The 14,688-nt window shown below is 40.0% G+C and overlaps 2 protein-coding genes and 1 long non-coding RNA gene across 3 annotated transcripts; 2 read left to right on the forward strand and 1 right to left on the reverse strand.

Annotated features, from left to right (window-relative positions):
- The first annotated feature begins 86 nt into the window (after positions 1-86).
- Positions 87-566, forward strand: LOC135607565 (dof zinc finger protein 5-like). Its single transcript, XM_065099507.1, has one exon. The coding sequence runs from the start codon at positions 87-89 to the stop codon at positions 564-566; it is 480 nt and encodes a 159-aa protein (XP_064955579.1).
- Positions 567-2,326: 1,760 nt separating this feature from the next.
- LOC135606507 (uncharacterized) lies at positions 2,327-4,437 on the reverse strand. Its single transcript, XR_010484837.1, has 3 exons — positions 4,083-4,437; positions 3,931-3,981; positions 2,327-3,761 (listed from the first exon to the last, which is right to left on the reverse strand). It is a non-coding gene; the product is annotated as an uncharacterized LOC135606507 (long non-coding RNA).
- A 1,159-nt stretch (positions 4,438-5,596) lies between these two features.
- Positions 5,597-6,460, forward strand: LOC135607689 (heavy metal-associated isoprenylated plant protein 28-like). Its single transcript, XM_065099688.1, has 3 exons — positions 5,597-5,729; positions 5,833-5,908; positions 6,012-6,460. The coding sequence occupies exons 1-3, from the start codon at positions 5,724-5,726 to the stop codon at positions 6,356-6,358; spliced, it is 429 nt and encodes a 142-aa protein (XP_064955760.1). The 5' UTR covers positions 5,597-5,723; the 3' UTR covers positions 6,359-6,460.
- The last annotated feature ends 8,228 nt before the right edge of the window (positions 6,461-14,688 follow it).

A 14,688-nucleotide genomic window follows, 5' to 3' on the forward strand; every position in this document is an offset into this window, starting at 1 on the left:
TGTGTTCCCTTTCCCCCCTTATATACCTCCTCCGTGTCATGTACCTCTCCACCCTTCTCTCTCTCTCTCTCTCTCTCTCTCTCGTGATGGCAGAGGATGAGGAAGCAGCAAGTTTCAAACTTTTCGGAGCAGTGATCCTAAAGGGGGAGAGACAAACCAAGGAAGAAGAGGAGACGGGTGCTCGGACGGCGCCAGCGTCGGGTGGGGCGGTCGAGGCGGCGGAGGCGGTGGCGAGGGGAGCGGCATCGCTGCCGTGCCCAAGGTGCAAGAGCAGGGAGACCAAGTTCTGCTACTTCAACAATTATAACGTCAACCAGCCGCGGCACTTCTGCAAGGCCTGCCACCGCTACTGGACCGCCGGCGGCGCCCTCCGCAACGTCCCCGTCGGCGCTGGTCGCCGCAGGGGCCGCCCCGCCCACCGCGGCGGAGGCGGCGTCGTCCCGGCTGCATGCGTCCTAGACTACCCGTCGCCGGGGTACCTGGGCGGGGCGGCGGCGGAGCGGTGGCTCCTGAGGCCGGAGTCGCCGGCGGGGACTGACCGCGGCCTCGACGGTGGGATTCGTTGACTTCTCTGGGGTGAGGTGAAACGCTCCAGTTCCGGTGTGCGTCTCGCGTAGAAGAAAAAAGGATCTGTATGTGCGTGGCCTAAACGTAACATAATTCCAAAGTGCGAGCCCACATAGCAAAGCTGTTGCTTCTCCCTCTGTTCTTTCTCTCCCCTTTTCTTTCTTTGGTGATCTTAATATCTTGTTTTTAGTGTTATCATTGTACAGGCTGAGATCATTATGGCCTAATTTAGATTTTGTTTTCGCAACCTCGATCATTTTCAGATTTATTAATTTTGATTCTATCTCAGAATATAGCCTGACAAATTACATCACAGTAGATGCTTATAAAAAATCTTTCATGATCTCCATCTACAACTATAAATCTAGTATCTGGATCTGCCTCTATTCTGATTGAGAGATAACATCTCAAACTCAAGTTTTGGGTGTCTTTTGCATCCTATTAACTCTGATATTTTGTTCGTCATCCTGTATTTTATGCTCTGAGTTGTGTGCTCTGTTAGCAATTGAGTCATAAAGTCCAAAATCTTAGTTAATGAATTCCCTTTCCTACCCAGCTGGGGAAGATGCTTAAGCATTGGGATGCACCACATGATGAGTTCTTATCTGGAGTAAAAAGTCAAAGGGAAGACCAGACTATATGACTAGAACAACTAATTTATGCTGGTCTGGTGTCCATGGCATGGCATGATACACATTCTAATTTGGTTTTCTAGTAACGAAGGCAATATACTAGCAAATGGCATGTGGTAGTGGCCGTGACATTTGATTTTGGTGTGACAACATTTATCATGACGAGGAAAAGAAGATGCATCTCAAAACAATTCTACTATTTTGGACTTTTTCACGTAGAAAATTAAAAGCATCAGAAATAAACCAAAAAAAAAAAAAAGCGAGATGCAAGATCATTAAAGAAGTTTCTGGTTGATTAAATCGGCCTAAATATCAAAGTTCAGTCAGATGTATGGTTTCTACGTGGATTAGTGGCATGGCCTGATATTAGAACTGCAATAGAACTCTAAATTTGATGCGTCAAAAAAGTAATGTTAAACAATGTACTTCAATAACCAATTCCAAGTATAACTACAAAAGCATATCAACATGTATTTATAACATTTAAACTAAACAGTAATCCACCAACCTGGATAATCAAAGCTGAGAGCTTTTACAGGTTCCATACTGTTCATGCTCCAGCCTCGTCTACAGCATGGAGTAAAAATTTACACTGCAAAAAGACGGTCAGAATCAAAAGTGATATTTCATCCACACATATGTCCATGAAATGAATGTCTGCAGTTATGACACTAGAGACTATCTAGCAGTCCAGAATTTTGACCGTCTATCAACTGAAAAACAATGATTTCAATTTCTGCAGGAATCAGGACGTTTGAAGCCATAATTTGATACGAATTTCATGCTATGGGAAGGAGGATCAGAACAATTTGCTATTGAAGAGAACCCGTACTCCAATTTTCCTGATAAGAAAACCCATAAAAGAGTAGCTTTTCTCCTTATGAATGGAACAATTCAAAAGTTCTAAAAGCAAAACTTTCAGCAATTAGGCTAATAGATGCATATGAAGAATTTTACAGCCTACTTACTCACTCCACCTATTAGATACATCATTGCTGGAACAACCGGAACCAGCATCCTTGGTTGTCCACCAGCTTCCCTGCACATACATCTCTTGGTCAAGGGATAGGAGGAATAAAAACTACCAACACTCTAATATTTATTCATTTAGATCAGACCTACAATGTTTAATACATAAGAAACATTTCATCAACCACCGAGCCTTGTCCTGGTGTTTGGTTCCCCTCTTCGCCTGGAAGAGCTATTGGCATCAGATATTCTGACCTCAGTATTCTAAAAGAAATTGACAGGAATACATGGTGAATCTTCGGCTTCCATCTGACTGGAAAGGCGTGTAGGTCATTAATGGCTGACGCTAATCTGTTCATAGAACTTCTCGTGGTTCACATCAAGAAGTGGTCTCATCATATGAGGATTCACTAGGTGCAGCTAGCTGGAATCAGAAGATTTGCATGTAGGCATTCTCAAGACTTGCCTACTGGTCAGTCAAGAAAACAGTCACCTCCTAATAATGAAATGTTTCATCCACAAGGTATTATAGATTGACCTCAGCTGTAAGAATCACACTGGTTTTATTTCATTTCAGTGCCCACTCATATGCAGATTATGTTCTGACTCATTCAGCCTCCAATGGACATGACTTGAAGCTGAGTCTGTTGAAAAGGTACCATCACCACAGGCTTCTTCAAGAACACCAATTACTTTCAAGGATACATCAGATTGGCAAAAATTAAAATTTTGAATGTAACAGCATAGCAAGTTCTCAGATAAGCTTGATTTAACTTAAAAAGACCACTCAGTCTACAAAAATCCAGGGATCCATGAACCTGACCCATATCATTTACAAATGCAATTTGGTTGATTTTCTTAATCATCCTTTATTGTGACGCATAGTTTAGTTAATAACAACTATGAAAATGATACCGATCAACTTAAATGGATGCACCATTTGCAACTGGATTAATGGTATTGCCTAGCATGTGTCCTCGACACCAAAGAACCAAGCAACCTTGCACCAAAGCTGAAGAAAGGAAGAACCATCAGATTTTTTTTTAAGAAAGAACAATCCGGTATGCTACATAAATTATTTTCTTATGAAAATGAAACTAAAGAAAAGAAGTGATCGATGTAATTCAAAATGTTACCACCATGAGTCAAGAGAGGAGGAAGAAACATTAATTGGGAGTTAAATGAGTGTTCAATATACCACATAATTCCAAATGTTATTATGATGTCCGAGAGAGAGGAATAACGGTTGATTGATTGCATGAAAATGAAAAGGTTTTTTATGCATTCTGCTGTGACTCCAAATGTAATCATAAAAATGCTTGATAGAGGAAGAATCAGATCAGTTGTGAATTAATGAGTATTTAAAAACATAAAAGGATGACAAATGGGTTACTGATGCATTCCAGTTTAATTCCAATTGTTATCTTAGTGAGAGTTCAAGAGAGGAAAGGGAAGAAGACTAGGTAAAATTAGCGATTGAGATACAGAAGGCGCACAAGCAGACTACTGTCACACTAGTAGAATCCCTTCCGTATTAATGCTCATGGTTGATAGGTTTCAGAAAGGGAATTGCACGATAAGTCTTCAGAATTCCTGCAATTACGTCATAAGCAAAAGTGAAAAGCAACCAAGTGTTTCTCTATAATGCTTTAGAAATAAAAGACTAGACAAACTCACCAACAAAGTAGTTTATGTTAATTGCATAGCTAGCTGTAATTCCCAAACGGTAGAAAAAGTATGCAGAGATCAGTCACTTGCTTACCGTCTCTATCGCACTTTGCAGCTTCGTTCGCGTAGAGACCAATATCCATCTCTGTGATGCAGTGTGAGGAATGTTAGGTTCAATCATTCAATTCTTTGAACTAGATCAGAAGGAAAAGAAGAAAAAGGAACACAACTAGGAGCCGTTCCTACCATCAGATTCCCTGCGGCCTCTAACTTCTGCTCCAACACCGGCTTCGGTAGCGGCCTCGATTCTATCTCTATCCTGGAAATGGAGAACTGTTTGCAGATAAACCCCTCACCGCCGACTCAGTTCTTACCGGGATCGGTGGTGGTCGGAAGGACTCCGGTCGAACACTTGAGCGGCTTCTTCGTGGGGAGGCCGACAGGAATAGAGGGCGAACGAGGATCCCATGCGGAAAGAATGACGGCACGGCAGACCTTGAAGGCGGAGGAGTCGAAGACGATCATCGTCGACGGAGGAGGACTGCGCCCCCGCGGCCCTTCTGCTTCCTTCCACTGCTGTGCCGCTCCCCCGAGGCGGGATCGAAACTAACGGGCGGTGATTGGTTGGGCGCGAAAACAGATGCGTATGAAAAACTTGAATTCAAATGCAAAAAATATTATTAGTATCATTATAACAAGCAAAAATTACGTAATAAATATTTTTATAAATATTCGAATATGTTAATATGAACAAAATCAAAGCACAAACGCGAATATATGGGACCCATGAGTCATTATTGTGGTGCAAAAGGTTTTTTTATTTTTTGTTTTACGTAATCCTATTCTGGATGTGATACTCCAACAACAAACTCGATGGTGAATGGCGTACGTGTCGAAAGAGGTGGGAATTGACTAGAAAGATTGGGAAACCATACGTCATGAACTTAACTACCTTTTAATGGAGCTCCGTATTTAGACTCCCACGTCACCTCACCGCGCCCACCCCTCCCTCCATCCTCGCCCATGCTCGCATGTGATTCGTACGCCGCACCCATCCCTTGCTGCCTCACCGACCATTCCACGTGGCAAGCAGTAATTGATTGCATTCAATTATCGTATTCCCACGCTTCGCCCACACCGTACATCGGCGGGATCACGACTATTCTACGACGTGGCATCTTTTCAGCTTCCTTGTTTGCGGCCCCCGAGAGACTCACCAATGAGATAGTGCCCTTCTCATGATCCCGTTGCATCAACCCCAAACGAGCTTCACTTTCGCTTGCCGACTTCTACGGCAAATAGTTCCGTGACACGTGTGGTGACAGACGTACGAAGCTTCGAACCTCTGCCGACCTCACCGAAGCACGTAGCTTCGCGACACGTGTAAACGTAGCTCTCCATCGAGCGCGTCTGCGACAGGATCCGTTAGCGACGCGTCGAAAGTCGTCGGAGGGGAAAAGAAATCTTTCCCGTCGTGTTCAATGCCGTTCCATCTCGTATTCCGAACATCCTTCTGAATCGCCGTGTCGGTATGTTATGGGAAGATAGAGTGGGACCCAAAATCATGGCCAATATTAGGAAAATTAAGAGTGTGCGCTGCGCCGTATAAAATAGCTGATGCTTCGAACGGGAGGAAGACGCTAGCATCGTTCGTTGTATAAGAAAAGTCGGTGCGAAAATATTACTTGTACGTACTTTAAAACACAGGATGGCTTTGTTTAGCTTTTGACACCACAACAGCATCATGGACGCTACCCATTCATCGCCTCTATAAATAGAGGAAGCCAAGGCAGCTTCCAGTATTCGTCCCATCGGTACTCATCGCAGAACACCAAGACCGAAGACCAAGCAAGAAGACAGCTTTCGGTAATCACTGGAACATTCACCATGACGGTGAGTCTTCTCTCTCTCTCTCTCTCTCTCTCTCTCTCTCTCTCTCTCTCTACTTTACTTTTGGTTGCATAACGCTAACCGTCGCAAGGTGTTTTCTTCTCAGATTGTGGAGATGTGCGTGCATATGGATTGCGCAGGTTGTGAAAGCAAGATAAGGAAAGCCCTGCAGAAGTTAGAAGGTGAGAACACATTTGGAACAGTCTTCTTTCCATGAACCCTTCCATGGTTTGTTCCTCCTCTGGTATGAGCAGAAGAGATACTGACAACTGAGCTATGGAGCAGGAGTTGACAATGTGGAGATCGATATGGGAAGTCAGAAGGTGACGGTGACGGGATATGTTGACCAGAAGAAGGTGCTCAAGGCGGTGAGGAGGACGGGGAGGAGGGCGGTGCTGTGGCCTTACCAGTACAGCGCCGAGCAACACCACACCTTCAACCACCAGTACCACCAGCACCACCCGGCACTGGCTCAGGCCGGCGTCAGTGGCCCGTCTTCTTCCTATAACTACTACAAGCATGGCTACGACGACTCTCGCATACATGGATACTACCAGCAGCCTGCCATGACTGGGAACAGGACTGGAGATATCTTCAGTGATGAGAATCCAAATGCTTGTTCTGTCATGTGATCTTCATCTTGTTTTTCTTGTTCCACGTTGTGCTTCATAAGATTACACTTACGAAAACTCGCCATAGTTGAATCTCACAATGGATCAAGGATATTTTTTTTTTGACATGATTGTATCGGAGGGAGAAAATTAGATTTGGAGCTACGCAAACAAAAATTGATTTGAAGTTTGGAGTTCAGATTTGCGATGAGAGGAATAAAAAAAATTCTCCTTTCATACTTCAAAAATTCGAGCAATATATTAATAAAAAAGTCTCTATATCCATTTTTTTGGTCGAAGACGATCCCGGTTTTCATTTTTCCCATATAGTATGCTATTTCTTGAAATTTCATAAATGTCTTTTCCTTTCCTTCCATGCTCATCACCTTCGCCTATCAACATCATCCACCTATTGCCTTTGTCACCTTCACCCTATCAGCACTACTCATGCACTTGTCATCTCTGCTCGCTATTCCACTAGAGGTCTCACACCTTTGTGTGATGTCTTCGTTGCCCGTCATACTCTTTGCCTTCACCTCCTGCTCTTATCCCAAGACCTTTATATTCTTTCACCCGCAAAAGAAGAGGTGAAGGCAACAAGCCGAAAAAGAGCCAAGGTAATGACCATGACAAGCAAGAAAGGGCCTAACCCTCACAGTGGGAATAAGGACAAAGGGTGCGAAGCCTTATAGTGGAAGTAGGGGTGAAGGTGAGTGGCACAAAAGACAGGTGGGGGATATCAAAGGGACAAAAGGAGATGAAAATAATTAAATTTATGGAACGAAAAGATATTTATAAAATTTTAACAAATAGGGATACTATATTGAAAAAAATATATAAAAAATAAGCCCCTTATGGGAAAACACAAAAAAATGAGAAGCATTTTCAAAGAAAATCACCCATAAAATAATAATTAATAAGGTGACGGTAAAAAATAAAAATAGAATTGAGTACTTTTCACTCCCAAAATATCATGATAATGACTATTAATATTAACGAAAGGATATCAGTCATTGTTGGTGTGGTCATCTTCTTTCTAAGATAGCTTTTACAAGCACGGTCTTGGACCAGAACCTCATCTGTTCCATCTTGGATATTTAATGATCCGACTCAATAGAAATAGGAACCCTAAAAAGAGACCCAACACAATCATAAACATCGCCTTCGTTGGCAGGCTCGCCGCTAAATAACAGGCTTTCGATGCTTGAAACCCATGGAAGGTTTGTTGCACACAGACTCGAAGCGGAAGAATCACCAAGCTCGGGAGATCGCCACCTGCGAGACTCAAGGTTTCTTCGTGAATTCTCCTCTATTTCTTCCAATCTTTTCCCTTCCCCTTCGATTCCGATTTCGACAACGAACTGCGAATTCGTCCGGATTTACTTCTATAATGTCGTCCATAAAGTTTTCAAGGGCAACTCAAATCGCTTCAAGTGAGTTGGTCTGAAATCAACCATCTCTTTGGTCATTCATGGAAATGGTCTTGCTAGCCTCTCTAAATCGAGGGCTAGGGTTGGCTCTTGGGAACGCGGTGGAACCGATGTTAGGATCCTTTTATTTTTCTTTTATTTTCTGTGCTTTTCTTTTATTTTCTGCACATTTATTAAGTCTGTTTAGTTCAGTTAAAGTCGAAACTCTATAAATAGGGATGTAACTGCTTCTTTTCGGTTATCTATGAAAAATACTATTTAGTCTTTTGATAAACCCTAGGAGGCCGATCCCCTCGAAGTGATCAAGGAGGTCGATCCCCTTGAAGCAATCATCTCTTTCTCTTCATTCTTTTACGATAAGACTTTAGGGTATTTACGATCAGAAATTGGTTAAAACGATAACTTTTGGGTACATTTATTGAAGGTCTTATTCTAGAGATCTGGTGTGAGGTTAAGGCTCGTCAACCCCGCACTATGATGATTGCAATTTCATTTGCACGCTTGTATGAGGAAAAAATAAGTATGGAATATCGTCGAAACAGAGGTGCCAACAAACAAGTGATTAGCAGGCAACCTACCTCATCTACTCCTAGTCGAAATTATAACACTCGCAGACTAACCCGAGACGAACTCAAGAAAGGTCAGCAAAGAGTTTGTACCGGCATTGTGATGAAAAGTGGAATAAGAAGCACCGATGCAAATAAGAAAGACTTTTGATGATTGAATCGATCGAGGAGGAACAAAGCGTCAGATTTCGATCATGAAGATATGAAAACTGATGAAGATGTTGAAGCCATCACACATATAGTGCATGCTTGGCTAGCTACTCTAATCCACAAACTATAAAAATTGGGGCAACTCTGAAACACCAGCTTGTCACTATTTTGATTGATACAGGTAGAACTAATAATTTTATAGATAGGAAAGTTGCAGCTCGATCAGCTTATCACATCGAATGTTGTGAAAAATTTGAAGTCAAGTGCTCAAAGATAAAACCAACTTTGCAAGGCCAAGAATTACTTATAGATTTCTTTTTATTACCTTTGGAAGACTATGAAGTGGTGCTTGGAATGGAATGACTATCAAACCTAGATGATGTCTCCTGGAATTTTTCTAAACTAATTATGAAGTTCATTGTTAATGAAAAATAGGTGACTCTTAAAGGAAGATACAGAGGGTATAACTATCACTAGCCATCGGATGGAGTGGGTCCTCCAAAAGACACACATTGGATTCTTGGTGCAATTGCAGAACATTAAAAAGGAAACGATAGTGAGCATCCCAACTGGAAATAATAAATCATTACTAATAGAGTTTGCAGATATATTTGTAGAGCCACACGGACTTTCACCTCTCAGATGTCATGATCATCGGATCCCACTATTACCCGAGAAGGCACCAACCAACGTCCGGCCTTATAGATTCCCACATTTTCAAAAGGCAGAGATATAGAGGATTGTCACAAAGATGCTCAATACAGGAGTTATACGAGCTAGTGTTGTAATATCCCATTAGTCCCACATTAGAAGTGGGCAATGTGTATGATTAGCTTATATGAGCCTGATGAGTGTACTACATTAACTCCTGCTTAAGCATTTTGGTCCGCGGTTGAAGGACCAAAATGAAGTTATTGACCAGTTGGCTCATCAGACTCGGGTCATGACAAGTGTTAGCCCTTATATATTTTGGTCCGCCTTTTGAGTTAACCAATGCATCCTCTACCTTCAAGAGTTTAATGAATGATATATTTTAGGCTTATCTCCGTAAGTTTGTTCTGGTTTTCTTTGATGATATTTTAATATACAATCCTTCCCTAGAAAGCTATTTATTACATTTATGAATTGTCTTTAATATCCTTTGTGAGCATGGTCTTTTTGTCAAGAAATCCAAGTGCCGTTTTGGGCAACCTGAGGTTGAGTACCTCGGCCATATCATATCTCAAAAGAGTGTTACAATTGATCCTTCAAAAATCCAAGTGATGACAGACTAGTCAATTCCAAAGTTAATCAAAGCTTTAAGGGGGTTCTTGGGACTAACAGGCTATTATCAAAAGTTTATGAAGAATTATGATAAAATCAATGCCACCTTGACGTCACTTCTGAAGAAAGATGCATTCAGATAATCGGAAGAGGCAACTCAGGTATTTCATTTCTTGAAAATTATAATGACTACTACACCAGTGCTTGCTTTACCCGATTTTAATAAATTGTTTATGATTAAATCTGATGCTTTTGGACTTGGAATAGGGGCTATATTATGCAGGAAGGTCTGCTTATCGCTTACGCTAGTAAGGCTCTTTCCCCTTCCCATTTGACTTTATCCATTTATGATAAGGAGATGCTAGCCATAATACATGTAGTCACAAAATAGAGACCCTACCTAATCAGTCGGTGGTTTCAAATATGCACTTATCACAAAAGCCTCAAATATTTTCTAGAGCAAAAGATTTATTCTTTAGAGCAGCAGAAATGGGTCATAAAGCTATTGGGATTCGATTATGAGATCATTTATCAAAAGGGGAGCGAGAATTTAGTAGTAGATGCCCTCTCATGCCTTCTAGAACAAGCTAAACTAGTAGCTATTTCTATTCCTATTTACGAGACTTTGGAAGTTATCAGAAGGGAATGATCAGATAATCTTGAGATCCAAAATATCACTAAAAAATTAGAAGAAGCCCTAGGTTCTGTCCCAAATTATAGTTGGGATTCAGTGGACTTGCGCTATAAAGGTCGAATAGTAGTTACCCCACATTCTTTTTGCTAGATGATAATTCTTAAGGAGTTCCATTCATCACCAATTATTGGTCACTCAGGATTTCTCCACACTTATAAGTGAGTTCGACAACTTTTTTACTGAAAAGGTATGAAAAATTTCATTAAGAAATTTGTTGCAGAATGTGATGTTTGTCAGCATCACAAAAGTGAGACAATAGCTACCCCAGGCTTACTACAACCCCTCCCTATCCCTAATGCTACTTGGACTGATATATCTATGGATTTTATTGACGGACTCCCATCATCTCAAGGAAAAAGTACTATACTTGTAGTCATGGATAGGCTTACAAAGTATGCTCATTTCTATGCTTTAGAACATTCTTATATTGCTGCAAGTGTTGCTCATATTTTTGTGGAAAACATAGCTAAATTGCATGGGAGTCTCCGTTCCATTGTTAGTGATAGAGACAAGGTTTTTACTAGCTCCTTCTAGATAGAACTTTTTCGTTTACAGGGTACTCAGCTAAATATGAGCACTGCTTATCATCCACAAACAGATGGGCAAACTAAAGTGGTAAACAAGTGCCTAGAAAATTATCTCTGATGCTTTACTAGCGACAAGCCGAAGTAATGGATTAAATGACTTCACTGGGCGGAGTGGAGGTAGAATATCTCTTACTATTCTTTTATTAAAATGACTCTATTTGAAGCAGTTTATAGTCAATCCCCGCCTATAATTATAAAATATATACATGGTTCTTCTAAAGTTAATCAAGTGGACAAGGAATTGATGGATAGAAACAAGATTATTCAGCTTTTAAAGGATAACCTCATAGCCGCACAAGCAAGAATGAAACAATAAGCCGATAAATACCAAAGTGAATGAGAATTTACTATGGATGATTGGGTTTTCCTTCATCTTCAACTCTATAAGCAAACTTCCATAAAGGTCCGATCTTTCATTAAGTTGTCTCCTCGATTTTTTGGGTCTTATAAGGTATTAAAACGCATTGGACCAGTTGTCTACCACCTAGATTTGCCTGCTAGCTCTAAAATACATCCAGTCTTTCATGTTTCATGCCTTAAGAGGAAGTTGGGTGAAGATGTGATAATGTAGTGTCATTTGCCGGACACTTCTACTACTAGGGAAGTTCAAGCTTAACCACAAGTCATCAATGAGTTATAATGTACCGCAGACATCCTGTAACTAAAGTGCTGGTGCGATGGACCAACTTACCAAAGGAAGATGCCACTTGGGAGTCCTACAACACGTTTAAGGAGAAGTTTCCAAAATTTGACGCTGCTTAGCCTTGAGGATAAGGTTGAATTGAAGGAGGCAGAATTGTTAGGATCCTTTTATTTTTTATTTTTTTTTGATATTTTTTTATTTTTTACATATTTATTAAGTCTGTTTAGTTCAGTTAAAATTGGAACTCTATAAATAGTGATGTAACTGCTTCTTTACGGTTATCTATGAAAATTACTATTTAGTCTTCTGACAAATCCTAAGAGGTCGATCCAGTGATCAAGGAGACTGATCCTCTCGAAGCGATCATCCATTTCTTTTTTTTTTTTTACGATAAAACTTTAGGATCTGTGTTATCCCGTGTTCCCTGATTCTCGATTTATCGTTCATTTTATGCTTACAGCCGATTCCAAAGAGTTCCTCCACACTGCCAGGTCAATTTATCATCTTTGCAGTTGGCTGTCTTGTCGGATTTGCCTTTTGAGAGCAAGTGAATTCATGGTTGCCACTTTGTGAACCTCCTCCTACTTCATGTCCCCCTGCTGCCATGGTTCTTCAAGTTATTTTCATGGTCATCTTCTTTCATTTTAATAAATTCTAGTTCATGTCCGATGAATCTCCTCCTACTCCCATTTTCATGTTTCTCACATTGCCAATGAATCTCCTTCTACTTCCATCTCTTGACAAGATCTGAAATGTACCTTCATTTTCATGTTTCTCGCCTACATCTTTTTGGCTCCACCTGTTACCATCAACTTTGTCCATGGTTGATTCTCGATCGAACGGAACCTCCGCAGTTCCACTGTGTCCTTTCCACACAGCTGCATGCAAGGCAGTATATTGATCTGCATGATCTACGTTTGGATCGCGCAAATTAATTGGAGGCTCCATAGCCATGCCAGATTGCTTCTTTCTACTCGCATGGTAGGTCTCCTGCATCCACTTTCTCCGGTGTATTCGGGTTACTAACTTGATTATTATTATCTCCATCTTTTTAATGCTTCTCATTCCTGTAGATATTTCCTCTGTCTAGCCATTGTTGGATGAGCTCTGGTTCGCTTTGCCCGTATCCCATGGTATAATCTTTCGTTTTGCCTTGACTTGTGCAAGATGTAGAGAAACATGAGCTGCTACTTGTGCCGAAAGCGAGAAATCATTTTCATTTGGGTTGCTCCATTCTTTTACTTCACCTGAAAAAGATTACTCGTTTAGGGTGAAACGAACCATCACATCTAATGCTAAGATCAATCATATCTTTGATTCATAGGCCAAAGAATTTTCTTCGTGTCTATATTGGTTTGGAAAGAATTTTCTCATAAGTGAAGTGGTAGCAGCAACCTCACTCACATCACAAGGAGATCCAGAGGAACCAAAGTGAGTTCACGATAAGACTCCTCAAAACAAGGGTATTCTTCTCTTTGCTAAGGTGCTGCTGCCCCTCGAGCAATCAATCAATCATTTCCTAAGAAAGGTTTTAGCTTTAGAGGGAGCAACCACACCCCACATCACCTTCCACCTAGCCTACTCTACTCTTTCTCCTTGAGGAACCCTACCTACTTATGAATAAGCACTGCTAAAATATACACAAGTCTTTAGGAGTGGTTGTCTAAATCCAATAATCATCATCTGGGATCTTGGAAATCGATTCATGATTTTAAACTTTAGCAGAAATAATATCAGCCACAAAAGAAATAAATAATTCATCTCATATACATTCACAAAAGTAGGTCATTTATTCATAGGCAGACTGACTCTTTAACCAAGGTTTATCCCATAACTTAGTGCAGCAACTATTATCAATAAATGTATGAAATCTACCTTTAATATCACAAAGAAGCTTGAAATTGCTATAAGAAATGTTTCAAGGATTCATTTCTGACAGTAGTATATATAGCTCTGATGGGGCTTCATTCTGCAGACTCACATCTTAACTTTCATTTCTATCACCTTTTAGTTTGACAATGTTCTTATCATCATGCTCCCTCCTGTATTTGACCTGCCTAGGGTTGTACATAATCACTCAGATTTAGGCCTCACTAAATGCAAAAAAAGAAGACTTAAGGAGACCCCTTGGAAAAGGCATACTTTTTCTTTTGTTTTTTGTGCATCTAGACTTCAAATATATTGCATGCATGTCACAGATTTTTTTTTTAATCTCTTTTTTATTATTTCAATAGCTAGACATATTTAATTAAAAATATTTTAAATAATTTTAATAATTATATAATACAAATTAAATTATTAAGACTAATTTAACATATATACATAAGATAAAAAATGATAATATTAATGAAACTTATAAACATGCACATCCATGATAATCAATCCTAATTTGACATACATGCTTTTTTTTTAAAATAAATAATAACAAAATATTTAAGTTAAGGATATTTTACTAATTAATATTCTGTTATATTATAAAATTGGATCAGGTTTGTACAACCCAATCTGCTCGTGTGAGCTATCCAAACACCAACCAGGTGAATCAGTCCACTCAATTTTTAATCGTGTTAATAGTTCGTTTGATGATATCATTTTTATTATGTTTTGGGTCTTTTCAAACTTGTTCGATAGAGTTTTTCATTCTCAGAAATTAATCTTTTGGATAATGAGAATTAAGATTATTTTTTATTTATTTTTTAATATATATATTTTTTGTATAGGACAATACGTGCGTTAGTAAAATCGATAAATAAAATTAAATATTTTATATAAAAATATTAATATATATTTTAAATATAAAGATCGAAATAATTAAATACGAAGAATAAGCATGTGATTAGACCGGTCCTCAACCGTGCTCCCGAGGAAATGTCCACGGTTCCGATAACTATGCTTCTACGCGCAGATGTCCACGGCCATCTTTAACTTAACCTGTTCCGCGGGTTAACGCACACTCGACTGATCCATCCGCTTCGGTCGTCCCGTCTCCACTCGCCTCCTGATATATATAGAGGAGAG

This window comes from Musa acuminata, chromosome BXJ2-3 (genome assembly GCF_036884655.1).
Source record: "Musa acuminata AAA Group cultivar baxijiao chromosome BXJ2-3, Cavendish_Baxijiao_AAA, whole genome shotgun sequence".
Classification (NCBI taxonomy): domain Eukaryota; kingdom Viridiplantae; phylum Streptophyta; class Magnoliopsida; order Zingiberales; family Musaceae; genus Musa; species Musa acuminata.